At 42.5% G+C, this 22,073-nt stretch overlaps 1 protein-coding gene across 2 annotated transcripts in view; it reads left to right on the top strand.

The window, feature by feature from the left end:
* Positions 1 to 5,963: 5,963 nt before the first annotated feature.
* LOC125426611 (acyl-CoA (8-3)-desaturase-like) overlaps positions 5,964 to 22,073 on the top strand; it is a 181,856-nt gene continuing 165,746 nt past the window's right edge. For both annotated transcript variants that reach the window (XM_048485116.1, XM_048485115.1), the window contains exons 1-3: positions 5,964 to 6,343; positions 10,759 to 10,869; positions 13,609 to 13,806. In XM_048485116.1, coding sequence (XP_048341073.1) covers positions 6,122 to 6,343; positions 10,759 to 10,869; positions 13,609 to 13,806 — 531 coding nt within the window. In that variant the 5' untranslated portion in view covers positions 5,964 to 6,121. The remainder of the gene's footprint in view (positions 6,344 to 10,758; positions 10,870 to 13,608; positions 13,807 to 22,073) is intronic.

The following is a 22,073-nucleotide window of genomic DNA, read 5'->3' as shown; positions in this document are numbered from 1 at the left end:
TTACTCTACTTTCTTGTTGTTTTTTAATTTTGTACGACAGCCATCTACCTGGCTTATTGCCAAACATAATTTTTCTGTTTCATATAAATCATTTTCTTTGTTACTTCATCCGTTGTGATATTAATTAATTGATCTTTATAGCATTTGATTTTCTTTTGTATACCTCTAGTTTTCCTGGCTGTTACTAACTGTTGTTCTAATTCTTTTAATTTTTTCTCCAGTTCCTTTCTAATTGTTAGTTTCTGTTTCCTTAGTTTGAATTCTGCACAAACAATGCTGCCCCTAATAAACGCCTTATGTGCGTCCCATATCTGACCATTGTCTTGTATTGATTTATCATTAAATTTCCAAAATTCTGTCAGGTTTTTTCTAATTTCCTCTGAGCATTGTTTGTTCTTGAGCACCCATTCTTTTATTGTTCCGTATCTCCTTCTACCCCCTATGTTTATCTCCATTATCACCGGATTATGGTCTGATAATGTTCTCTGTGTTATGTGAATTTTTTGAATTTGGTTATGTAGAGTTTTTGAGGTCAGGATGAGATCTAACCTTGTGTGTGTTCCATGCCTGCATGAAAAGAAAGTATACTCCCGGGAGTTCCCTACTTTTTCTCTCCATATATCTATAACATTTAAACCATTCATCATGTTAAAAAAAGACTGTGGTAGTTTAATATCTTTCACCAACCTTTTCCCGCCTTTTTGTTTCTTCCTTTTCTTTCCTGTTGGTTGTTTTCTATCTTTTTGTGGGTCAATTATCCCATTCATATCCCCCATAATAATCCATTCATCAGTGGGGTATTCAAGTAGTGTCTCATATAATTTCTGGTAAAATTTTGACTTTTTCTCATTCGGAGCATAAACCCCTACTACTGTTATTTTTCTGTTGACCCAATTTGTTTTCACAATTATATATCTACCTTCCTTGTCTTTCTGTAATTCTTTGGGGTCTAGATTTTTATCTATATATAGAGCGACCCCTCTTTTCTTTTTCTCATGAGCTGAATGGAATAATGTGCCCAATTTAGGATGTTCTAAGTATTTTTTCTCCCCACGCTTTATATGCGTTTCTTGCAGGCAAACTATTGTATTTTTCTCTTTATTCAATTGGTGAAAGATATTTTTACGTTTACTCGGATTATTTAATCCGTTAACATTCCATATTTTGATTTTATAATTCATTTTGGGTATTTAATTTACTTACTCAATACTCCACCACCTTTAAATTTTTTTTGTTCACAAACAAGAATTCTTGGGCTTTCATGATGTTTCCTATGTAGTGTCTCTTGGAGTTGTATTCGAACACAACTCCCTCAGGTAGGTTCCATCGAAAATTTATGCCATTCTGCCGTAGGGTATCCACTAGTGTTTTATATGGTTTCCTTTTTTTTTGTATTATTGCTGGGATTTCTTTCAGTATTATAAGTTCTTTTCCTTCTAGTCTCAATTTGGCTGCCGAGTGTACTTGCAGTATTTTGTCTCTTAGTTTTTTCCTTACGCAGGTTATAACTATATCCCTTGGCAATCTCTTTTCTTTCGCCACCTTAGAGTTAACTTGGTATAGTCTGTCTATTTCCTTAGTTGTCTCTTTCTCTTCCATTTCCCACACTTCTTTGAGAAGGGGGGTGATGCGTTGCAGCAGGTTTTCGTTTTCGCATTCTGGCAATCCCCGAATTCTGAATGTCGTTTCTTTCTGCTTGTATTCCAGCATCGCCAGGGCGTCTGTTTGGTTTTCAGATTGTATTTTTATGTTATCCACTTCGTCTTCTACCACACCTATCCTTTCCACACTTTCCTTGAGGGTTTCTTTTATTTGTTTAAGGTTGTCATCTATTTTCTCAAAGTGTCCTAATTCGTTCTTGATGTCTTTAATTTCTTGGGCCATCTGGCCTAATTGTTCTTTAGTATCATTTTTAATGTCTTTAATTTCTTGGGCCATTCTATTCAGTTGTTCTTTGGTGTCGTTCTGAAATGATACTATTAAATCAAATAGTTTTTCCATCTTTTGTGTGCTTTCCGTATGTTTTTCTGGTGTGCCTGCTTCCGCACTCGCAGCTCCTCTCAAAAGTTTATTATCTTGTTGGATCTTCCTGTTTGTAGTCATCATAAATAAATATTGTTCCAGACTTTACCTAATGGTTCTTAATTATAGTTGTTAGTCTCAGTCAGTGTCTTGCTTTTTCTACTTGCAGTTTTAGCGTTCTTCTTTCTTTTATTTTCATTGTCTCTCCATCACAATGTTTCTCTATGGTTTCTCTATGGCTTTCTCTTATTGCTTCCTGTTTTCCCTTCTGCTTCTGGGTCAGTGGTGCGTAATGCGCGTGTTATTTCCTCTTCCTCCTCCTCCCCACCTTTTCGTCTTTGATTACCGGTCTCTTAAAGCGCCCCTTCTTTTTTTCTGATGTTTGTACTTGCCTTGTTTTCCCATGGATTTGTTTACGTTTTGGAACTTCTCCTCAGCACCGCTGAGAAGCTCCGTCCTTCAGGGTATTTTGTCCGCCTTTTTTTTTCGTCACGATGACTCCGGAGGAGGCGCTTCGTTTTCAAACTTTCCCCTCCGTTCTAGTCCCCCGCCTCCTCTTCGCCGCTTATCGCTGACCTTTTATTATTCCAGCCTTTTTGTAAGTCTCCGCTTACTTATTTTTAGTTAGCACAACTTTCCCGGTCCGAATGTCACGTTTCTCTTTTTCTCCGTATAGATTCCTTATGTCTTGTCAGTTGGTTTGGCTCCGTCTTTCTCGGTTACCCGATTTCAACCGCGTCGTTGTTTTTGGGCGGTGGGGGCTCTTGGGGTTAGTGCTCCCACCCCTATTTTCCGTCCGCCTACCTCCGCTGGGTAGGTTTTCTTCCCCCTCGCAGTCTAATATTTGCGAGGTTCAAAGCAGTTAAACAGCTTTCTCCGCATCAGCTCGGAGCAGCTCCGACATTCGCCATACCCAACCGGAAGTCCACTCAAAGAGTCTGATCAAACACTTGTTGAGCTGCTTGGGGTAAGCAAAATTTTCATGAAATTGGACTTGAGGGAGGCTTATTACTGAGTTCGAATAGCCAAAGAGATGGAATATGTGACAGCTTTTAACACAAGACTTGGTCAGTTTGCGTACTGTGTGATGCCTTTCGGGTTCTCAGGGGCCCTGGGGTCTTCATGAGTTTGATTAATGACGTGCTCCAAGAATTTCTATTTAAAGGGGCAGTGGTTTATTTGGATGATGTGCTGATCTATTCCCAGTTTGAAGAGGAGCACATTGCCACTGTTAGGGCAGCGCTGCAACGGCTGTTGGATAATGACTTGAATGTGAAATTGTCCAAATGTGAGTTCCACAGAGAGAAGCTTGACTTTTTAGGGTTCCGCATTTCCAGCCAAAAGTTGGAAATGGATCCTGGTAAAGTGCAGAATGTGCTTCAATGGCAGGAGCCCTGCACTTGGAAGTAACAACAGTCTTTTCTTGGTTTTGCCAACTTCTATTGTGACTTTATTCCTGAGTTTGCGCAGTTAGAACTCCCCCCTAACTTAATGTGCACCAAAGATAAGGGGGCTGTGGCTGCAAAGCTGGCAGCCCTTCTCCTTTGGACCCCAGACTGTCAAAGGGCTTTCCAGGCTCTTAAACGTGCCTTCACTTCTGAACCCATTCTGCGCCATGGCGACCCCTCCAAGCCCTTTGTCATGCACGTTGATGTCTTGGAAAAGGCAATGGGCACTGCTTTACTGCAGAGGGGGGAGGATGGAAAATTGTACCCCTGTGCCAGTGGTGGAATTCAAATAATTTAACAACCGGTTCCAGTGGTGGGATTCAAATAATTTAACAACCAGTTCCAGTGGTGGGATTCAAATAATTTAACAACTGGTTGTTTACAAGCACCATTTTAACAACCAGTTCTACTCAAGTGGTGCGAACCTGCTGAATCCCACCACTGCCCTGTGCTTACCTTTCCCACAAAATTTTCAGAGGCGGAACTGAATTGGACTGTTGGGGACAAAGAGATGGGGGCAATCAAGCACGCCTTAACTGATTGGTGCTATTGGTTGGAGGACGGCGCCCACTCCTTTGAAGTATGGACTGACCATAAAAACCTGGCTGTACTCTGGAAGCCCTTGGCCAAGCAGCTTTGTGAATGGTCAGTTGGGACAGTGCTTTGAGGCAGCTGTGGTTGTCTTTGTCAAACAGGAAAGCATTGTCAACAACTCACCCTTTGTCACTAATGGCAGGAGCACAGCTTTCCTCAACTCCTTCTCAAAAGACCATGCCACTGGAAGCATATGAAAAAAAGGTAGGGAGTGAGAGAGCTCCAAAGAAGTGTGACTGGCCCAAGGTCTGCATGTGGGTATTTTCTCACCCAAAATTAGCATTCTGTCTGCAGGCAGAAAGGAGAGGCAGAGCTGGTGTGTGTATCTCCGTTGAAATGGTGGTGTGTTCTGTGAGGCTCTCTGTCAAACTTACTTGTTTTTTGCCAGTCAATGAGTGCTCTCTGCGTATGCTCCCCCATGTAAGTAGGAAAAAATGGCTACGGTAGCCTCACTGTTTGAAAAATAGGTGAATTAAAATCATTTTGCTACATGCAATGATCCTCACACATCTGTAAGCACTCCCTTCTTGGCACAAGGCTACACAAGACCGCACTGACTTTTCTTGTTTTCAAAAGTACACACAAAAAATATGTGCCAACCCTGCAAGGTAGAAATGTCTCAATAAACCTAAACAAGCAATAAACCTAAACAAGTCTTAGCAGTTAGGAATGGATAGTGGAAGGCACATTGATGCATGTGTGTCATTTTTAAAGCAGTCCACGAGTCATTCAAACACCACCACCAACCAAACGCAAACACATCAGCACACGTATCTCACAGTCAGACACTCTCCCTTCCATGATCTACTAGGGCACCACCAACATACCCACATTGACTCCGAGGCACCAGTGTCCCCCAATCAGACACGTTCTACAAGTTCTGCAATGGCCCAAATACATGCTCCTATAAGTCTCACCCCAGTCCAAAAGCTGTCAAATTTGATGTGGTGTTTTGTATGTCTCTAGACTACTCAAGCTCCTTATAATATATTTAAATACATTTTTATTGCTTTTAGCAATATGCTCCTCAGTTTTCCCCTTTCCTTATTGTCAACTAGCATTTGTTTTGACTGAGCATGTGTTCCATTTTTCTTATTTGAGCAAGACAGTCGCTGTTTAAAGGAATTCCTCTTGGCTTTTTGTACCCTGAAACTGTGAACTGATTGGGATTTAGATTTCTGGTATCCCAGAGCTGCAGACGTTACTATCACCCCAGGCGCTGTCTGCAAGGAATATAGGCATAGCATCACTAAGAACATAAGAACATAAGAACTAGCCTGCTGGATCAGACCAGAGTCCATCTAGTCCAGCACTCTACTACTCGCAGTGGCACATCAGGTGCCTTTGGGAGTTCACTAGATCAGTCTGTTGCCTTTAAAGTCAATAACGACTGTGGTCTCAAGCAATCCCTATATGCTGAGAAGGAACTACTAATGTACCGCAGGAAAATACAGGCTCCTCTAAAAGTGGATTATGCTTGAATGTACAACCTTTTGAGTATAAGAACACCTGCAAATTTAAGCCAGAAAAGTGTGCCTCAGCTATGAAAATTCTGGGAAAACACTATTGTAAAGCTGTGGCCAAATGGTAACTTAGGTTTTTCAAATAGAATTTGATGAGAATGCGCATGTCTTTTCTCTCATTCCACCCCTGTTGTCTTCCAAGATTTTTTATTATTTTGCTTGTATTCCTGTTTATGTACCACCTGAACTGATACTCCCCCAGTGTGAGCAAACAGTCCTGGGAAGCCTTAAAAGTAAGTCATAATATGAACTCCTTTAATCTCATATCTATTTTGCAATAGCATTATGCATTCATGGAGCAATATAATTGATATTATCTAGAGGAGGCACTGTCTGAGATGAAGAAATAGCATGTGTTCATGTAGGACTGAGCAGAACTGGAAACAGCTCGGGCTGGATGATTTGTGGCTGGTGGAAGGCATCCTCTGCTCTTTTGCTAAGTGGTAGTATGAAGCTCGTAGAATTTACAACAGAAAAATAATTGTTAGCTGAGCAGCAGAAAAGGAAGAAAAAGGCTGTTACTGGGTATACAGAATGGCTCCACAGTCAGAACCTACACTGGGACAACCGAAAACTGGTGCCAGTATCCCACAGCTTTTTACCTGGGAAGAGATTGGAATTCACTCAGGTCAGGGGTCTTCCAAGCAAGACCAATGGCTGGTCATCAACAGGAAGGTTTATGATATCAGCAATTTCTACCGGCAGCATCCAGGTGGAAGCCGCGTCATCAGCCATTTTGCAGGACAGGATGCTACGGTGAGATTCTTTGATTGAGGGTTTTCTCATTTGCATGGATACAGTAGAAAAGGGACAAAACCTTGTTATGGGGAAGGTTTTTCTCAGAGAGAGAGAGAGAGAGAGAGAGAGAGAGAGAGAGAGAGAGAGAGAGAGAGATGCTCCATGGGATACCAGTAGAAAATGAATTCCATAGACATGGGGAAGATGGAGATATCTCAATTTGGCCTGATCTTTCATGTGAAAGCAGCAAGTACAAGGGACTTTCCAAAATGACTTAGAGCATGGGTACCTGATTTTCAAGAAAATAGATGAGAAAGTATTGATAATGGGTCTGTGCAGAGGAGCAAAAGTGACCATACTGCAATCACACACATCTGGGATAGAGACAGGATTATGTATGATTTAGCTGAAGTATTTTTGCAAGGTAAGCAATAGAGATGATTACAACAGATTTTATGATCAAATCAGGTCCCCTTCTCTTTCAACTTGCTTATAAAATCATATTCTAATTCATGCGATTTCTGGAAAGGATCCCAGTTAGGTTTATTTAAACAAACAAACCATTGTTTTTCCCAGTGTTTGCTGAGACCACAGAAATAGGAGAAATTTTTTTTAATACCCCATTCACACATTCCCTTGATTTAGGATCTTGTCAGATGTGCTAAGGTTTGCTCATATCTGCCATATGTGGATACTTGACATTTTATTTCTGCAGTTCTTGGTGTACATTTTTGAGATTAAGGATTCAGTCACATTCTTAAATATGAAACTGTATTTCTTTAATGTGATTAGGGATAAGAGAATATTCCCTGTTTAATGTCTCTCTCCATATATATTATAAATCTGTCACTGGTTTCTGATGTTCTCTTTTTGATGTTAGTTTTACAAATTAATTTGTATTGTGCACACATATGGGTTTTACATGCAATATATATGATATGTAATGTATTCACATATGATAGCATAATGTATAATTCTGATTGACACACTGATGTTGAAAAATTGTACCTTTTTGGGATAGCAATCAGTGTGAGAAAATGTAAACTTAATGTGAGGAAAAATAAAACAGGGAATCACAAATTTGCTTTGGATAAGGGAGGCACAAATTTAAATGAGGATTTGGGGGCTGAAACGGTGAGCATGAGATATTCAAAATAATTCCTAACAAATTTAGTAAGTAAAACTTTGTAAAAGAGTTTAGATTCTTGGCAATATGGCAAACCTGAAAAAATTAGCTCCTTTGCACAATTAGTTCTGATTTATGCAGTTTGAGTCACGCTGAGTTATGCAGTTTGAGTCACGCTGCAAAGCTGGCCCCATTATGAAGTATCTGAAATGGGGAGTAGCAGATTTAGGGCTGGAGTTTGACTTTCAGGGTGCATGTGTACACACACCTACTACAGCTATGTGTGGGAGGATTTTTGCCCCAGTTGTACAGGCTTATATAGTCTGAACAGTTGTAAAGGCTTATATAGTCTGAACAGTTGCTGGGGCCTGTCATCTAACTTATGTCTTCAGGTCACAGATGGGACTGGCAGTAATACGGTATCAGGAGCTACACTTCTATGCAATCTCTTCTTGCAATAGTAACACCATGGGCTTTAGTCTCTACCTCATTAAAATTTTATAAATGTACTTCCTGGCCACATCTGTGCTGGAGAGAGATTCAAGACAGTAGCTGAACCAGAAAATGGCTCCATGGAGGTAAATGGTTGCTGAATATCCTACAGCCGTGGTGGCGAACCTTTGGCACTCCAGATGTTATGGACTACAATTCCCATCAGCCCCTGCTAGCATGGTCAATTGGCCATGCTGGCAGGGGCTGATGGGAATTGTAGTCCATAACATCTGGAGTGCCAAAGGTTTGCCACTCTGTCCTACAGTGTCCCGCATGAACATAGAATTCAAGCCACAGTGGGCTTGACCATTTACACAGTTGCTGCTGGCCCCAGCTACATACTTTCATATGCTAACTGAGATGACCCATAACATAGCTGCCATCTTGCCACGCTCCTCCTCCATCGTGACTATATTTGAGTTTTGCCTCCCATCCCACTTTGGATTGCTCACACCACCAGGCTTAGGGGTGTAAAAACTTTTTCAGTTACTGGTTTGGTGATCATAGCTCAACCGTAGTTGAATTTATATTTGGATAATTTTATTATTTGTCATGTATAAGAACAATTGGTGTGTACCTTATAATTATGTGGAGATATTGCCTTCCAGTTTGGTACTTGTAATGCATAATATTATGATCACATGCTATGTAGGTGAAGATATGCGTTTGGAAAGAGATATCATATGAGTTTGGAAAGAGTTACCACTACGCAGCAGTGGCATAGTGGTTAAGAGCAGGTGTACTCGAATCTGTTAGAACTGGGTTTGATTCCCTGCTCTGCTGCTTGAGCTGTGGAGGCTTATCTGGGGAATTCAGATTAGCCTGTGCACTCCAGCTTGGTGACCTTGGGCTAGTCACAGTTCTTCTGAGCTCTCTCAGCCCCACCTGGCTCACAGGTTGTTTGTTGTTGGGGGGGTGGGTGGGAAGGGAAAGGAGATTGTCAGCCTCTTTGAGTCACTTTACAGGAGAGAAAGGGGGGATATAAATCCAAATTCTTCCTGTTCTTGTTCTTGTTCTTGTTCTTGTTCTTGTTCTTGTTCTTGTTCTTGTTCTTGTTCTTGTTCTTGTTCTTGTTCTACTACTACTACTACTACTACTACTACTACTACTACTACTACTACTACTACTACTACTACTACTACTACTACTACTATGCTTCAGGCATCAATGTTTCTTGACCTAGCCCTGGGAACCACGTAAGGTTATTAGAATTTGTTGTACTGTTGAAAGGCAGCAAATTGTCAAACATTTCATTTATATTTTTACTACCAGTGTGTATTTAAGATGCCATTTTTTCACTTCCTCAGACATCAAACTATGTTGAGTCTTGCAGATCCTAATTTGTTGGGACAAAGGGCAAAATTCAGTGTAGGACTGCCATCCTCCAGGTAGGGCCTAGAGATCTCATAGAATTACTATTAATCTCCAGTGTACACAGATCAGTTCCCATGAAGAAAATGGCTGCCTTAGATGATGGACTGGTTAAGCGGGACCAAAGTTATGGGCTCCCCAAGGGGGTGCCTCATCCCCCATTGTTTCCCATGGAAGCTAATAGAAGATGGGGCTACACCTTGGAGAGTCTATAACTTTGGACCCCCTGAATCAAACTTCACCAAACCTGGGTGGTATCATTAGGAGAGTCTCCTAAAGATACACTGAAAGTTTGGTGCTGCTATCTTAACAATTGCACCCCTGACAGCAGGCATCCCTCAAGTTTCCCCAGATTCTCTTTTTAAATCCATCCCCTTCGGCATGGATTTAAAGGGAGAATCTGAGGTCCCCAGTTTAAACATTGAAAGTGATGCTGTTCCAGGGTGGGGAAGAATCCACCCCAAAACAGCATTACTTTCAATGTTGTTTTAACTGGGGACCCCAGATTCTCCCTTTAAGGTGGATTTAAAAGGATAATTTGGGCTCTTTAGTTGAAACACCATTGAAAGCAATGCTGTTTGGGGGTGGATTCCAGCATCACAGCGGCCGCCCATGGGGTGTGTGTGCAAAACTCAGATTTTGCACTGGGCTCCATTTTCTCTAGCTACACCTCTGCCCAGAGGGGAGGGCAGAAGGGGCTGCTGGCTGCCTGCTGAGAGCCCAGCTGATGGGGGGTGGGGGAGGGCAGGGCAGGGCAGGGCAGGGCAGGGGAATCTGCTGTCCCTGGCCTTGGAGAGCTGCTTTTATAAGTACCAAGACTGGGGTGGGGCTTGGTGGGTGGGGGGCGTGGCCCCACCCGAACCCCCCCCCATAAAAATCTATACCTATGTCCTTGCCTGGGGGCTGGCAACTCCAGACCTCGAAGCAATACCTGGGTGACTTGATACTGCCCAATTTATGTGATTCAACTAGGCCTGGGTGCTTGCTACAGTTCAACAGCAATCATACTATGAAAGCCAGAGTAGGGTCTGGGGAATCCAGGTTTGAAATCTTATCTTGCTGTGAAAACTCACTAAATGATTTTGGATCTTTTATATATTTTCAGCCTACCTTACTTTGCAGGGTTAATGTGTGTAAAAAGGAGGACAGGATAATAATGTAAGCCACTTTGGTCCCCCTAATAGAAAAGGTGGGGTATAAATGAAGTAAATAAATAATAAATATAGCTGAAGACGACAGGCAGATAAAAGGTAGCATGGTGGGTGGCTGACTGACTACCTACCTACCTACCTACCTATCCAGGTCAGGGCACACAACACTCCTTACTTGATAATGTCTTTGTTGCTGACATTATAAAATAGCTTTCCTGATTGTTCATTGAGAAATATTTCTGGCATGCTTTTTTTCTCTTTCTCTCATGTTTCATTTCAATTGCGCTTCCCAGGATGCCTTCACAGCTTTTCACAAGGATGAAACTTTGGTGAAGAAATACTTGAACTCATTGCTGATTGGAGAACTTGCATCAGATCAACCTTGTTGTGAGCCCAGCAAAAATGTGAGTGTCTCAAAGGCTGTGTTTATGATGTGTTTTGATCTCTTTGTCAAAAAGATATTAAAATATGGACTAGACAATGCTACTGTTAGGTGGATTTGTAATTGGTTGACTGATGGAGCCCAAAGGGTGCTCACCAATGGTTCATCTTCATCCTGGAGAGAATTGGCTAGTGGGGTGCCGCAGGGTTGTGTCCTGGGCTCAGTGCTATTCAATATTTAGATGATAGAATAGAGGGCATGTTAATCAAATTTTCAGATGACACCAAATTAGGAGGGGTAGCTAGTATCCCAGATGACATATCGGAATTAAAAATGACTGTGGCAGATTAGATAGCTGGCCAAAACTAGCAAAATGCATTTCAACAGGGAGAAACTTAGGCAGAAAAAAAATGAAATGCACAAATATAAGCTGGGCAATACCTGGCTTGACAATAGTACATGTGAAAGGGATCTGGGAGTCTTAATAGACCACAAGCTGAACATGATTCAACAGAGTGATGCAGCAGCTAAGAAAGCCAATGTGATTCTAGGCTTCATCAATAGGAGTATAGGAGTATAGATCAAGGGAAGTAATAGTACCACTGTATTCTGGGTTGGTCAGACCTCACCTGGAATATTGTGTTCTGTTCTGGGCACCACGATTCAAGAAGGAGGCTGGATGGCCATCTGTCGGGAGTGCTTTGATTGGATATTCCTACATGGCAAGGGGTTGAACTTGATGGCCCTTGTGGTCTCTTCCAATCCTATGATTTTATGATTCTGTTGGATATACCAAGTAATTGTCTCATTTCATAACCTCAAAGGTACATCTGTAATTCAAGATTTATGGTCCTTACAGATTCTAGGCCCAGAATAGAGGCAGATTGGTACCTGCTGGACCATTACTGTGGATGGTCACTCAATCTCAACCAGTGGCAGCAATGATGGACATAGGCTTGCCTTTTTGTCCTCTCATGCTGGCATCAAGTGGGTTCTAGGTAATTTGGCACATTCCTGGCTGATGGCAGAAGGGAAAGAAGGTGACAGGTGAGCCTGTGCATCTTGTCACTGGTCAGTGGCTTATGCAAAGGTTTCTTGCCTTGGATGTAGGTGATGATGGTGGTGGTGTGAAAGAGGCCGGTGCCTACTGCTTAGACTTAGGTATTAGTTACAACAGAAATAAGCCTCCTTACATTTGGCCGCTGGCTGGGCCCAGAGCTCTGACTTTAACCTGACTGGCAGTGGTATGGAAGGAGGTAACAGGTGAGCCTGCTCCCATAGCCACATTTAGGGAGATGCTTGGTAGGGATCTGGCTATCATGGCTGCTGTGGGAGGCTCCCCTGTTTTCAGGAAGGGATTTTAGCAGCGCTTGTTCTAGTACAGGGGGAAAATGTAACAGGAAAAGTTGTCCTCTAGATATGTGTACTACTGCCAAGAAAAACTTTAAGGATGCAATTATATCCATCCATCATTAAACATAGAGGGACTTAATTCTGAGTAGACAAAGGATAAGACTGCAATGAAAAGGTAACAACCAATACCTTTAGTTGCCTTCAGTAACTAATAGGCAACCAAAGAAATGTCTGGAGGCACAGGTATAATATGAGCAATGTTCTTTGCTTCCTCTTGTAAATGTATCAGTGCATTGTGAACCAACTGGAGTTTACAAATTGACTTCAAGAATAATCCCATGTAAAGAATGGTACAGTATCATCCTAAGGTTATTATGGCATGGATCAGAATGGCTGGGTCAGCTGAGTCAATGTGGGAAGCCAGCCTCCATAGAAATTGAAGTTAGAAGGTACTTTTCACAATAGCACTCGCTTGATTTTTCTAATAACAGAGCAGGTTCCAACATGACTTCCAAGTCCTCAACTATTTTCAGAGAAAAATAATTGAGCCCTGTAAAACTGATGATAATATACCTTCAAAATTTCAACGTTACACGCCAGTCTCACCTTAGTCCTACCAAAATTCTGATTCACCCATAGCTGCTTAACTATGGCTATCACAAACTGTCCCTGGATGAAAATGGTTGCTTCTGATAGTTTAGCCACTGAAACGTAAAGCTGGGTGTCACCACCATATAGATGAAACCCCATACCAAATCTATGGATGATTTCTCCCAAGGACTTCATGCAAGGTATTGTTAAATGATTTCATGGTTGAAATCAACTGGCTGTTGGGGTTTTTCCCACAACACCAAATCCAAAAACCAGACTTTTCAAACACCATTCAACAATCCATAGATACTAGAAACACCTGCCTTCCCCCCCACCACCCCACTCCAGTTTCTGAGATGAGTCACACACATTCAAACTACCAGAACACATACAAATGCACTTGCAAATGAATTTCACCTGGACTCTTGCAAATGTGCCACACTCCATCTCGCCTGAGAGGAAGACAAAACAGAGACCTACCATACAAATCATTCTACCATGGAGAGAAACCCTTACAGTGACATGCCTCTGAAAATGCCAGCCATAGATGCAGGTGAAACGTTAGGAGGTAAAACCACCAGACCATGGCCACACAGCCTGGAAAACCCACAACAACCACTTCATATAAAGATTAAACAATACCAGGGATAATACTAAACCCTATGGCACCCCACAGTACACCTCCCATACAACGAACATGCGCTCCCACAGCAACCCTCTGTATATGGAAATATATGGATTTAAAACATTTTGATACTGAATGTTTTTATTATTACATGTGTCCAGAAAAAAGTTTCACAGTTGATTCCTCCCACAGGAGTTGCTATTAAAGGATTTTCGTGATCTCTGTGTTACTGTCAAGAAGATGGGACTCATGAATTCCAATTATCTCTTCTTTGGCCTCATGTTTCTTCACATCATTCTGTTGGACATTGCTGCCTGGATGATTATCTACTATTTTGGAACTTCCTGGGTGCCTTTTATTTTCAGTACGCTGACATTTGCAACTGCTCAGGTAAATGTTCAAATGTGAATGATATAATCAGAGCCAGATTGCTTTTCAAAGCCCTAAGAATCAGTGTAGTGCTACGTAGAGCTTTCTCTATGGAATTCACCTGTCTTTCTAAGCAACATTTCAAACAACATATTATGACTGAGGTGAGGTTCAGGAATTGCTCTCTACTTACCTTGAGCCAGACCACTGGTTTATCAAGATCAAGACTGTTTTTCCTGGCAGGCAGCAGCTGTCCAAGGTCTCAGACAGAAGACTTTCTCATCACCTACTACCCATCCTTTTAATGGGAGATGCAGGCATTCTACATAAAAAAGGCACTCTGTCCTGCAGCCTATCCAGATATTAATTTAACCTCTTACTGGCACTGGCATGACTTTTTACCACAATGTAGGACTCATGACCTTTATGGACCAGAAACCACTACATTATGGTTCTTCTGCTGTCCACTTTTGAAAAAGCTCTGTTTACCATTTTGAACTCTGTCTCTCATTCTTTCTCCAACGCACGCACGCACACTTTCCAGGCTTTCTCTAACCCCACCCACCATTTCCCTCTCCTTCTCTAGCACTTGTTTTATCCAAACTTTTTTCTTCATTCTCCACCACCACCACCCCCGCCGCCACACACACACACACACCATTTTCTACACTCTGTATCTGCCTTCCTAGCTCTTTCGTTTCTGTGCCCTACTCATTCTGTCATATTCCCATCCCAGCTAGTGCTGCTGGGATTGCATAAACTGAAGTTCTGGTGCCTTGGCTGCTAGGCAGCCCTATAGTGGGTTCTTTGTTCTTGTGATATTTCATGGAATCTCAGTCAACATTCTCTGTTTTGTAGAAATTGTAACTTGCTCCCATTTATTTTTTTTAAAAAACATTTTGTATTTTTCTGCAACCTTGGTCTATAGAAACATGCCCCTTGTTTGCCATGGACTTTTAATATGTATTTATTAATCCACATTTCATGCCATGGTTCAAAATTAGATACCAGAGATGCTTCATTACTATTAGAGAACTCACAAATTGGCAGGTTTGATAGGCTAGTACTTAGTGTTTGGCAGCAGTGTCTGCCTGGCAGCCAAGCCTTGGATCTCCCTGCCTCACCAAGGTCACTGTTGAGCAGCTGCCAAATGGTGACATGGAGGCATGGGAAGTGGTGCTTAGTGGTGGCAGTGGTGATGACTGTATTGTGCAGGAGAGTGGGCACAGATGGCCTTGCAGAGTGGCAGTGTTGGCGGTGAGACTCTAGGGAAAGATGCGGGAGGAAGGGGTAGGCCCAACAAACAGAGCTGAGCCTCTCATGGACAAAAGCAGATTTGAGCAGATGGCTTCCTGATTATAACCAGAGGGCAAGGTGTGTGTTGTAGGTGTCCAAGTATCCTTAATTATTGTGGGTGAGGTTAGTGCCATTTTATTGTAGCTATTTTAACATTATATCAGCAGCCTGAGGGTAAAGTTTTAATCAGAAGGTAGAATGTAAGCAGGTCAAATAAACAAATAAACTTAGCATAGCTCCAGAACATCATAAAATTCTCCTCCTACTGGCTCCATATTCCATTTTAAAAAACATTATATTGTGCAGGAGAGTACACACTGACCCATAAATATGTCTTTAAACTCCACTCCTCTAATGGTTTACATGGAGAGGTGTCAGCTTTGTATACCAGTCTTCATTATATTTTGAGCTGATTCACTTCCTATCCTTCTTGGGTGTGGGGAAGCAGGTGGTGTGGAGAGAGGGAATGTCCCTTACAAAATGTCAAAATTTATAAATGTACAGATTTTATACAAAGTTTATACACGGTACATGTACTGTAGCAGAGGTTTCTCTGAGCCAGAGGCCATTTCATTAGATACATGAAATGTTAAAGTATATGGCTGAATGGCAAATGATGCAGTAACTTTGCAAAGACCAATTAGGTTTGATCAGTGCCTGCATCATTCTGAGAGTCCTGTTTAAGATGCCTTATGTTCCACTGTGGAAGAAAAGCAGGCAATATAAACGCAATAAATGAAATTTTGTTACATTGTTATATTTCTAGTTCTAGATACATGTATACGCAGCCTGTTTGAAAAAAGAATTCAGACAAAAGGTAAATCATCTTATTAGAATATATATGGATCTTCACTTCCAAATTCTAATAAACTGACGAAGCAATTTGAATACAGCAGAATCCTTACAGTCAATATAACACATGATGCTCATGGCAAAAAACGTGGTTTCAGGAAGATCTCCCCACTGGCTGATCACCGAACACAGATTCATCCCGGTTCTGGCGCTCCCTCTCCCCCTTATCACGTATTTTTTCAGAACCTGCATGGAAGTGCACCTTTTAAAAAAACATGTGTCCAATCCAGATTGATGGGGAAAATCAGGGTTTGAATCCAGATTTGTTTTTCCCACCATGGGGAGTGACGTGGAGCCTTCCAGCCAATCAGAGTGCGGTGGGCTGTGCGTGAAGTGCACACAGCCCTTTTTTGTTTTGCACTGGCAGAGGCTATGTGGAAATGGGGCTGTGTGGAACGTGATTTCTGTGCCAACTGTAAAGTAAAATTAGACTTTGTGCCAGCACGGCAGCATGGGTATAGAGTACCAAAGCTGCGCATAAACTTAGCTTAGCGCGAAAAACAGCTACCGTCCTATCTACGCATGCACATGATGACATGGCTGTGCAAAAAAACCAACACAATTCCTGCCCCAGCACAGCGCAACAGCCAATCAGGACGAGGAAGGAAGAGCCGCTGAGCAGATTGCACGTTCAATCACGTGCGGATTGCTGCACTGTTTGATTGCTGCACTGTGGGGATTGCTGCACTGTTTGAAAGCGTGATAGAGATCGATGGTGCCGTTTCTTTTGAAACCTGGTTGTATCTAGATTTAATTTCTCAGTGGGGATTCACCCAGAGAAAGAGCAATTATTTTAGGTAAACAGCAAGGCAGTTACAGGACGATTGGAAGTATCTAATCTGCATATAAATTCCACTTCACTAGCTTCATGCTGAGTAAACTTTTTGCATTTATTTTTTTATCTGAAATTAAAATCAAACATAGCAATCACTGTGAATTTTGCATATTCTGTATCACCTGATTTCATAACATCTTAAATTCCAATAATAATTTTTAAGAAAGACTGAAGAAATTAAAATACAGGCTTACTTATTTGTCCTTATAGTCCTTATAATCTCTAATTATGCAAGTCATTAGTTTATATAATTGTCCAAGGCTTTCCATTTTCTGTCATACTCTGTGCACCAAAGATGCCAGCTTTGCCGTTACTGAGTATTCTATCCATTCCAGAAAATCTGGGTAGTGGTCTTCTTTCCAATTTGTTCCAAATACAATTCCAGCTGTTGTCCTCATATGGATAAATGATTCATTATACTCTTTTGGTACATTATTTGGCAACATATTCTAACTAGCAGAAAAGCCCCTTGCAGGAGGAGATGCAATGGACCCTGGAAAAGGGGATGTGAGCAAGCATTTCTCCTCATAATGGGCTTTACTGGGGCTGTAGCAGTCTCACACCTGTCCTCCCAGTGCGATGCTTCCCACCTATCTGGCCCTGAGTCTATAGCTTGAGAGTGAGGGAAGAGTGGAAAGTGTGGCTTGGGGTGTAGGGTGGGTGGAAAGGAGTGGCTTGGGGTGGGAGGAGGGTGAAAAGGTGAGATTTGGGATGGGGGATTGAATGATGAGGCTTTGTGTGGGGAGGGTAGAATGGGGAGGCTTGGGGTGGGTGACAACTGGGAGGGTGTTGGTGTGCCAGCAGAGCAGCGGGCATCAAGGTACTGACGCTCCACAGGCTGGGTTGGTCTGTTGGCAGTGGGAACCAGGAGGTTTTGGCAGGTTGGCAGAACAGCAGGCACCAAGGCGCCATTGTTCCACCAGGTGGGGTTGGCTTTTGAGGGTTGTGGGAGGGGGAGGGGAACTGGGAGGGTACCTGGAACAACTTTTGCTGAAACTTGCCTTTTTCAAACACAGCCATCCCTTTCTGTTTAAAAATGGAGTACGGAGCAGGAGCAGGCTTTCCAAACTCTGCAGAGAACTCTTCTTGCTGTCATTTCAAATTGAATGGAGTTTCCTATGCTTGCTGCTCATCTGATGGCCATTTTAATGTAAAACGTAGATGAATAAAGTTTGTCTTTCCTGGTGATCCCTTGCATGTGTTTTTTCTTTTTTCTTTTGAGGTAGATGTCTCTGTAGCTACAACACCATTTGAGAAGCATAGCCATTTGGAGGGCAGGTCTACCCACAATTAAAACCCATTACTGTCCTTTGTTGCTAGATCTGTGGTTGCAAGTGATTGGTAGACCTTGCCTCCTCATTACTTCTTAACAGGAGGTATACCTGCCCTCCAAATAGCTGTTGAAGCTACAAAGACACTTCCCTTAAAACAAAACAGCAACACATGCATGGGATCACTAGGAAAACCAAACTTTATTCATCTCCTTTTTCCACTGAACTGGCCATCGGATGAGCTGCAAGCAGAGGGCACTTCTGGGAGCGTTTTGCAAATGGGGGGGTGGGGGTGGCAGCATGGAAGCTCCTGAAGCTGATGCAAAGGGGTGGGCACAACGAAAAGGAAAGCAAGAACTCTGAGGTGTGAGTGGGGGAGAACGGGAAAAATGAAATGTAACTTTGTATGCCTCTTCCTGGGCTAATCTTCAAACACCTAGGGGCAAGTTTTTTTTAAAAATGTATTTTTTATTTTTTCATTCAAATGGGGTGAGGGACAGAACAAGGCAGGCACTTAGGCCCTGCAGAACATTCCACTACAAGTAAAGTACAGGAAGAGGTGGCGGATGAATAAACAATCATACTTAGATCTTTTGGTGGAAAAGAGAATAGGTTGCTGCTAGGAGATGTGGAGAAAGGAGCGGGAGACCCTGGGCCTCAGAGGGAAATCACTGCCCTTGGTAAGGCAGAACCTGTGGCTGTTAGTCTATCCATCTCATGGTGGGTCTTCCTCTTTTTCTACTGTCTTCAACATTTCCTGGCATTATTGTCTTTTCCAGTGACTAAAGTACAGGAGCGGCAGTTTAGCCTTTTTGGCAGTATAATTTGCCAGATAAAGCTTTTCTTGGGCTGTATAGTTTATCAGGCTGTGATGGAGTGTGTGGTGCGTTTGGTGTTTTCCGCATCAAAATTATGTGTGCTCTATTTTTAAAAAATGTCTGGGAAGAGGCAAGGCCGAAAATGTTTCTCCTAAGGTCGGGTTTTCATGTGTGCAGAGAGGTTGAGGGAATATACAAACATATATTGGTTGATAAAAGTAATATAAAAGTGAAATTATTCAGTAACAGTTCATAGAAGTCAGCATAATTTATTCTATCATTCAAAAGAGTTGTTTATATAGGTGTACATCAAGAAAAATGTGAATATACATAATATACGGGTATGTCATTGTATAGTTTTGCTTCCCTTCCAAAAAAAAATCGTAGATCTAACCCTGTCCCCAAACCTTCAGAAGTTTTGCAACCTGGATTTGGTAACTGTACTCCTCCATCCCCCTGCTGGTGACCAGTGGGAGCTAGCAATCCTCTTCCCATGCCCCCTCTTCTTCTTTACAATAAAAAACAGGTTGACTGAGCTAGGGAGGAATTGTGAGTGAAGGCCTGTGGGGATGGGTGAAAGTGGTTACTTCTTTGGGCTTCTTGATTGTCAAAAGGGCTAACTTGGTCCCGTTTCTCTTTTTATTTCCTTCAAAAAATAGGGGAAAACTAAGGAAAAAACTTAAAATAATCACAAAGACAAAAATATAATAACCGTGGTGGTAGCTCTAGACGTAAGTTTCTATAAATAGTTTCCAAATCACTAGAAACAACTCCATACACAATTGCTGTCTGTATGCCATGCGTTCAAATAGTGATAGAATTCTAAGGTCCTCAATCCATTGTTTTACCAGAGATGGGCGTTTATCTTTCCAATTTGCATCAAAGCCCATTATGGGGGAGATGCAATGGGCCCTAGCAGATGGTTGAAGATGAAGCATCTCCCCCCCACAATGGATTTTAGTGGGGGTGTAGCCAGGCAGAGGAATGGGAAGGCTGGTGGCAGGCTTATCAGAGCAGCTGGAGGCAATTTGCTGCTGACCCACCAGTCCGCCTTGTCTTTGCGGGGGGTGGGCAAGGTCTGGCAGGGGGGTGGTTGCTGTGGGTGGGGAGGGCTTGTTTGGAGCTGTGGTAGTTGGTGTGGGTGTGGGAGGTCAGGGAGGGCTTGTTGGGGGCCAGAGAGGATTGCTGGGGGTTGGGAGAGGCAGGGAGGGCTTGTTTGGAATCAGGGAGGATTGCGAGGAATGGAGGAGGGCTTGCTTGGGGCCCGTGAGGATTGGTGGTGGGAGAAGCAGGAGGACTTGTTTGCCCATGGATCACAAGTTCTGTGGGCAAGGGAGGCTTGCTGGTGGTGGGGGGAAGGGCAGGATAACTTGTTTGCCCACCAGGCAGTTTGGGGTGGGAGAGGCCAAGGAGGTTGGTGGGTGAGCCAGCCTGGATGATTGGGGAGGCGGGAGGGCTTCTGGAAGCCAAGGGGCTGCTGCTCTGTGGGCATGGGGAATCAAATGTTGGGATGACGAAGCTATTTGCTGGGTCTGCTGGGCCTGGTGTGGCTTGGGGGTGTATGTGTGGAATGGGGTGGAGATGGCTTTTGCTGGGCCTTCTGCAATTTGTTGTGCTTGGGGGTGGGAGGGGGGCAGGACCATGGAGCAGCCATTTTGCAGGAGGCAATGGCCAATTGGAGTACAGGACATGCAGGGTTTTGTACCTGTGCACCCTGCACACTAATTGCCTAAAGGTTTGTCATTGGACATTCGAACCCTTAGCCAATTATGTATAAAGATGTTTTAGTATAAGTCTTAGCAGCAGTAAGGACACAGAGGGTCCTTTTTTTGTTGAGCATTGATCAGACTCCAAGAAACAAGAAAATAGTTTAAAAGAACATAGACATCCTCAAAAATCAACCAACATTCTAATACAAAATTGATATGTGCAGTGGTGGGATTCAAAAATTTTAGCAACAGGTTCTGATGGTGGTGGAATTCAAACAGTGGCGTAGCGCCAATGGGGCAGGGTGGGGCACGACAGGGGCGTGGTCAGGCATTCCGGAAGCGGGGGCATTCCTGGGCGGGGCTGTGGCAAGGACGCAGGGTGTGCACGCCCCAGGTGCAGTTCCCCTTCGCCCCGCCTCTAGATTCAAATAATGACTGTTTAAAGTATTAAAAAAGCAATATACCAAAAGGTAGTGTATTTTTTTCTTTTTATATAATTATATTGATTGATTTTAAATAATAACATAAGTAAGGAGAGAAACCAAAAACTGTTTACAATTGTTAACATATTACAAACATATCTAATTGTCTATCTCTCTCAACCCCCCCCAACTAAAACATCCTATATTGCCTCCCTCCTTCCCATATTTCCCTCCCTCCCGACTTTCTACTTCCCCTTCAGATTCCTATAACTACTTTATCTATTCCACTTGAAAGAAAACTAACAGAGGGGGAGATCCAGAATCCTTAATCTAAAAGAGTAGTTTAAAGTCCTCTCTTTCCAATATAAATTTCAAGGGAAAAAAAGAAAATGAAAAATCTTTACCTATAATACTTTCCCAACCTTTATACCAATGAACAAAAAAAATAGAATTACTATATATTGTATTATTTCATACAGTTCATACACACGTGGGGGGGTGCCAGGGGGGGCAGGGGGGCCACAGGGGGCCCTGGGGGAGATTTTGCATCCCCCACTTGACGAGATTTGTTGTACCCTCTGGATGGGGCTCTCAGTGCTGTGACCATTGCGTTAGCACATCAACAATTAGACATTTTACTCATTCCTTTGCTAAAGAGTCACTATCATGTCTCGAATATAATTTTTTGCTGAATAATCTTGGCTTAAGATCCATGAAAAGAGCAGATGTAAGCTTTAAGGCCATATCCCAAGCTTTGACAAAATAGGGTGGTGCAAATGTAAGCATTGCCATTCTACAGAAGGTGGTAAGTCATATCTAGAACTCTGCACAGAAAATGGCAAAAATGATCATAACCTATCCATTAGTTCAATGTAAAGTTCCTCCCAGTTGTTGGATCTGAATTGGCTCATAATGGCTTGTGAAAATGGATCAAGTTGATATTGTTGTGCCATTATACACCGTTGTTCTCTAGCTGCAGAAATTGGAAGAGGAATAGGATTTACTCGAAAATAAGTAGACCCTATTACATTTCACTTACAGAAGAACATGTGCAACGGACCCTCACAACTTCCAATTTCACCAAG

This window comes from Sphaerodactylus townsendi, linkage group LG02 (genome assembly GCF_021028975.2).
Source record: "Sphaerodactylus townsendi isolate TG3544 linkage group LG02, MPM_Stown_v2.3, whole genome shotgun sequence".
NCBI lineage: Eukaryota > Metazoa > Chordata > Lepidosauria > Squamata > Sphaerodactylidae > Sphaerodactylus > Sphaerodactylus townsendi.
The sequence above is the reverse complement of the archived record's forward strand: the minus strand, read 5'-3'. Positions and strand labels throughout refer to the sequence as shown.